This window comes from Mycetomoellerius zeteki, unplaced genomic scaffold, assembly GCF_001594055.1.
Source record: "Mycetomoellerius zeteki isolate Tzet28-1 unplaced genomic scaffold, Tzet1.0 scaffold310, whole genome shotgun sequence".
NCBI classification, from domain to species: Eukaryota; Metazoa; Arthropoda; class Insecta; order Hymenoptera; family Formicidae; genus Mycetomoellerius; species Mycetomoellerius zeteki.
Genome location: NW_017257295.1, coordinates 1,340,160 through 1,345,829, shown reverse-complemented (window position 1 = coordinate 1,345,829; position 5,670 = coordinate 1,340,160). Strand labels below are relative to the sequence as shown.

General features: G+C 38.1%; 1 protein-coding gene across 1 annotated transcript; it reads right to left on the bottom strand.

Annotated features, from left to right (window-relative positions):
• Positions 1 to 58: 58 nt before the first annotated feature.
• Positions 59 to 4,869, bottom strand: LOC108724814 (partitioning defective 3 homolog). Its single transcript, XM_018451456.1, has 3 exons — positions 1,474 to 4,869; positions 370 to 888; positions 59 to 308 (listed from the first exon to the last, which is right to left on the bottom strand). The coding sequence occupies exons 1-3, from the start codon at positions 4,322 to 4,324 to the stop codon at positions 82 to 84; spliced, it is 3,597 nt and encodes a 1,198-aa protein (XP_018306958.1). The 5' UTR covers positions 4,325 to 4,869; the 3' UTR covers positions 59 to 81.
• Positions 4,870 to 5,670: the final 801 nt, after the last annotated feature.

Sequence of the window (5,670 nt, the reverse complement as noted above, 5' to 3'; positions counted from 1 at the left end):
AGGGAAATAAATCGTACTTTACTTAAAGCTTTCGATAAATCTACTATATAATAAATTATCGATACAAGCAATTTTTTGCAATTATACAGGCACCGATTCTTCGTTCTCGTCGGAAGTTGTTTTATCTGTACCGATCTGTTTTAATCGAGTAACTAATGTGGACTGATGATGCGTGAGCTGCTGATTCAAGTTGTTACCGCCTGCACTTTGTAACACCTGAACAAGATGAACCCGCGCTGATGTAAGATCTATTTTACCGTATTTCAAAAAGTCCTTCTTATTCAACACTTGTCCCTCTAGTATACCCGCTATAAAAAAAAATAGATAAATTTAGTATCATTTATTTTAATGCTCTTTAAAATTACTTACCTAATAGAATAACTTGTGGAAACTTTCTAATAATTTTTTCAAAGCCAACGACATTTATGTCAGAACCAAATATAATGCAGAATTTCGACGAATACAACGGCATTGTTGCCATGTAAGGTGAATCCGTCAATGCTAATTTCATAATCTTATTGCTATATCGTTTATAGTACATATTTAATTTCTTCAATGGAACTGCTAGTTCAAACTCATCCTCTGTTGTCATAGAATTCTGATGGCAAACGGCAATCATTTTGGAATTGTCAAACCAATTGCGGACATCACGTGCTATTATTCTTTGGTAAGGATTATATTCCATCTCTTTCTTCTTGTTCGTAGTTCTTATTGCTGTGTAGCATAATTCCTCTGGTTTTTTGTCTTCATTTTTGATCGGGTAAAAAGGCGTCAAAAATTTGTTTACCAATGCTCTGAAATAATGCGTCTTTCTGGGTCTTTGTATATTAATTTTGCTTCGAAAACGCTTCTGCTGATAAAGGATTGTGTTTGGAGTAATCTGAAATGCTGAAACACATAATAAAGCAATATCGTTAAATTATTATCAAAAATTAACTACGAAAAAAGAAAGTCGATCAATTAAAAGTTTATACCTACCACCATGATTTTTTCTGACTTTTTTTACAATATTTATCCTCGATGTTAATTAACGTTTTGTTACGAATTTAAGATATTACAGGTACAGTTAAATCGATGAGAACGACGAAAATGTATTTCGGAAGTTTGAACCGATTTACCAAGAGAATATAATTCCTCTTTTGGAACTATTAATTATTTAATTCCGGTGTCACATAAATTACATGTATAATGTTTATATCGTAGTAAGTACATGATCCGTATCAATTAAAGACAAGTACAAAATCATATATATACAGAATTATTTATTTTCTTTTAATGATATAAGGCACTTTGGAACAGATCGTATATATATAGATAAAATATATATTTTTATATATGCAAAATGTGTATATATTTGCAGATGCGCGATAATGTGTATATATATATATATATATTATTTACTTATGAAAATTTATTTTGCATATTTTCTTTGCATTTATGCGATGTAACTGATCCTGCCGCTACAGTAATTACTAGTTTCGTGCCTTGCTTCTATGCTATCCCCAAAATTAAGTGATTTCCTATTTCTGTTTAATCGAAGTATCGATCGAAGACCGTTTTTCTTCCGCTTATATCGGTCATCCAATGCTGAATTAAGAGAAGCTTGCTTCACATCTCCGCGACTGTTCGAAAAACCTTCTCGCTCGTCTTTGATATTATTGCTACTTGTAACTTCATCATGTACATCGTCTACGAGCCAATGTTTTTTTGGCGAAAGAAACTTATTATTGCATCCGGGTATAGTATACATATATTCCGATTGAGCAACATCAACAGACTTTTCATGGTGTCTCACGTTGTTGTCGGCACTTATATTTCCAGCTAAGGCCCCTTTACTTGAATGTTTTTCAAAATTGTTCGACTTGCTGCTTCTTTTCGAGTAATCTCCTAAATCGCTTGAGTGATTGCTTGTTTGGCTAGTTGATTTCTGATTGACTTGATCCGCGTTTTTATTTTCTCTGTTTTCACGTAATTTTTTGTTTCTTTTATAGGTATCTGTGTTTTTAGCGTCGAGTGCTGCGTGCCGTTTCTCAGACATGCTCTGTCTGCCAAGAGCATCACGAGAAAACTTATTTGACGAAGAATTTAATTCTTCCAAAGATAACTGGCTGTCGTACGTAGGATCTCCGGAATATTGGCTGTCTTTATCCTCGGCATTTCGTTTGGCGTCATTTCCTTGAGAGCTATCGTTGTTAGATTCTTCTAACAATACTGCTTCAACCCGATCGTCGCGCGTTCCTATAATTTTCTTTACATTATTAATAGGTTCTATCCATGTCTTATTGGTAGCAAGACAATAACTTTCATTTCTTAAACTACTCTTGCTATATTGCTCTGTTAGTCTATCAATGACAGGATTCCATGGCGAAGCTGTTACACAAGATAATAATCCACCATTATCCAATACATCGGTTTGAGAATTTAAAGTGTTTTTCTCCTTGACTATGCCGTCATTCATTTTCGTAGAATCCGATATGTATATGCTACTAACAGATTCTGGTTTACGGTGAGATTGTAAATTATCTACAGTATTTTTCTCATTTGTATCATACGATGATACCCTCCTAGCTATTATAAGATTAATCACACCGGTTATTGAGCTGTCTGTGTTAAGCATCGCCCTCCTTAAAGTCTCCATTGCTTCAGAATTAGATAATCCCAACAAAGATACGCCGTTAACTCTGAGCAATTGATCATTGGTCCGCAAACGACCGTCCCTGGATGCTGCACCTCCATGGATAACACTTTTTATAAAAATACCTAAATCCATGTTAGTGTTATCATCAGAACTGTTGGTTTTGCCTTTAACACTAACACCTAAACCAGCCTTTTCGGAATCATGTACTGGTATATCTAAGTTCATTATCACACGATTCTTCCGTGGAGATAAAACAATATCCTCAGAGGACTTAATTGGTTTATATGTGCACTTCTCGTAATTGTGAGTGCTCACTTTATCTTGTACGTCATTCTTTTTTGCTGGTGATCTATTTAATGCGCTCCAATATTTTGAATTATCCATTATTTCAGCAGTCGGAGGAGCAGATGTCGCAATACCCTGAGAATCTGGAATGTTTGAAGAAATTTCCTCTTGACGTGATACTACCATCCTTACTTTACCACTAGCAGGAATACTTCTGAGCAATGACACGACTTCTGCTTGGCTTTTGCCCGTCATCTCCTTATTATTTACTTCTAACAATCTATCACCTGATCTCAATCTGCCATCTTCTACCGCAGCACCTTTTGGTAATATATTCTTAATATATATGGGACAATGTCCTCCAGCAGGATTATCACGTGTGGTAACACTAAATCCTAAACCGTTACCTCCTTTTACTAATTCTATTTCTATCATCCGTCCAATTTTTCTAGTGTTCGCAGTCTGTAAAAGATTATAGTTACTGCATTGAAGTCTCTTGATATTCTCATCACCTTCGGTTTTCTCCGATCCGCCACTGGTATTCCCATGGTTTTTATGCAAAGATTTTTCGTTCCTCGCTTTCTTCTTATGTTTAACAATGGAAATTTGTAGGCAGGGATCATTCATGCATGTTCTAAAAATTTCTTGGACCTTTGGAAATGGTATATGCAACAAATTATGACCATTTATTTTTATAATATTATCGTGTAAATCAATTTGTCCATCTCTGGCGATGCGACCATTTGGTTCGATACCTTCGACTCTAAGTCCTTGATCATTGCCTAATAAGTCGTAACATGGCACCACATGGAGCCCCAGTGGCCCTGCTTCATTCTTTATCACTATTTCTCGCACCTCTTGATTCCCAGATTCGATGTTATTGCCAAATTCGTACGAAGCTTTAGAATCTTGACCTAAAGGTTCCCTACGTCGAGACTCTCTTGGTAGAGATTGAGCAGAATACGTTGTGAGAGAAGGTTCTCTCGTTGACAATGCGTGCATTGACAAACGCTTGGCACTTTCTCTCTTAATACTACTAGACACAGAGGAATGAATATCGATTGGATAACCTTGCTCCTTGCCATCTCTATGGAAAAAGTCAGGACTGTTGGTGCCAACCGAGCTTGCACCATCTCCACCTACGTGATTGACATCGGAGCTGGCAAAGTGAGCGACGATCTGTTCTCTATCGTCTGCTACGTCACACAGTCTGTCATCTGGATCCAACAAACCACCTCCAGTCAACGAAGACAGACTATTGATGGTCAAGGTGTTATCATTTTTTCCAGTGGCCTTTTTGTATCTCAGGATGGCCTCATGCATTAGATCCTTGACCAGTAGACTTCCATCTCCGCATGGGACCACCACCCTGACGTTGTCGAAGCACACGGTTACCTTCATGCTCGCTTCGATATCATATTATATGAAGAAATCAGCACGCGCAGATATGTGCAAAGGTATATACGCACGCGAGGATTTACGCGACAATGGCGAAATTGCGTAAAAAATGTATGTCCGTATCGCCGAGACGAGCGCGGGTGTCGTAACACGTGTGTCCGGAATGTAGCGTGTCGCGGAATTGATGTGAGTAACGCGATTATCGCGTGTTACTCGAGTCGCACCTCTCCATAACTCGGAGTATGATTCACATACGTAACGCGTCGGCACGTTGCGACCTTCAATAACGGAGCAACTTATTCGTAGGCCGAGCCGGCGGCACGACGGCCTGACGAGAACGCCCGCGAGAGTTGAAATCTTGGCAGGATAACCGATAAGGCGGACGCGTACGCCCAACTTTATCGCGACATCAAATATGCGGAATAGACGCACTCGCCATTATAACATTTCATTCTACCGTTCCGTCGTAGTCAGTCGCACGGCCGGAACGACGGAATTGAATAAAATGGCGGCGCACATGATCGCCACCTCCACCACCACCCTTCGGACACCTTTAACGTGCCGAACGATTTCTCGATTCTCGAGCGACACGTGATCGTACTTGATAAACATCAGTATAGGTTGTACGCACCTTTTTTCAGATACTGCGCCATTCTTGAGAAATGTGTTCTCACTCAGAATCGTAATATTAATAAAAACAATAAGAAACTCGTTTCTCGTAAGTTACTGCGACATCATTTACATAGCACAGACTGAGCAGAAATGGTTCTAGTCCGCCGTTTCTTGTTTGCGATATAACTACGTAATTACGGGCTGTTTACAGGCGCATTCGCAACGAGCGACAGTTGCTCCGATTTTGTCAATTGGCGCATTTAGTACCACAACTGCTCACTGAGCGCTCAGTGAGCTCTTATATCTGTTTGGTCTATATTTTTAGTTCTAACGGAATATGCCAATAAGATGCAAGCGCTCACTGAGAGCTCAGTGAGCAGTTGTAGTACTGAATGCACCCAATTTAATAAAAAGGCAAGTATCTATAATATATAACGATAGCGAATAGATCGCAACATTTTTACGTCGATATTGTATTAAGTAATTCTAAAATACTTATTTTCTATTTAATCTGATTTATCATCTTTTTGATAACAATAGAAAAATTTAATAAATCGCAATGATTTATTTAACTGGATCGACTATGACGTATTAGCACTTAGGCTAATCTATATGAAGGCGGTAAGTTTAGAGGGATGGCATTTTTGAAAAGAATTTCTAAATTCTAAAAAATTGCCAATCTACATTGATCGTATCATATGCTGGATTCACACTGCATCCGATTTTCGTCGTACGAC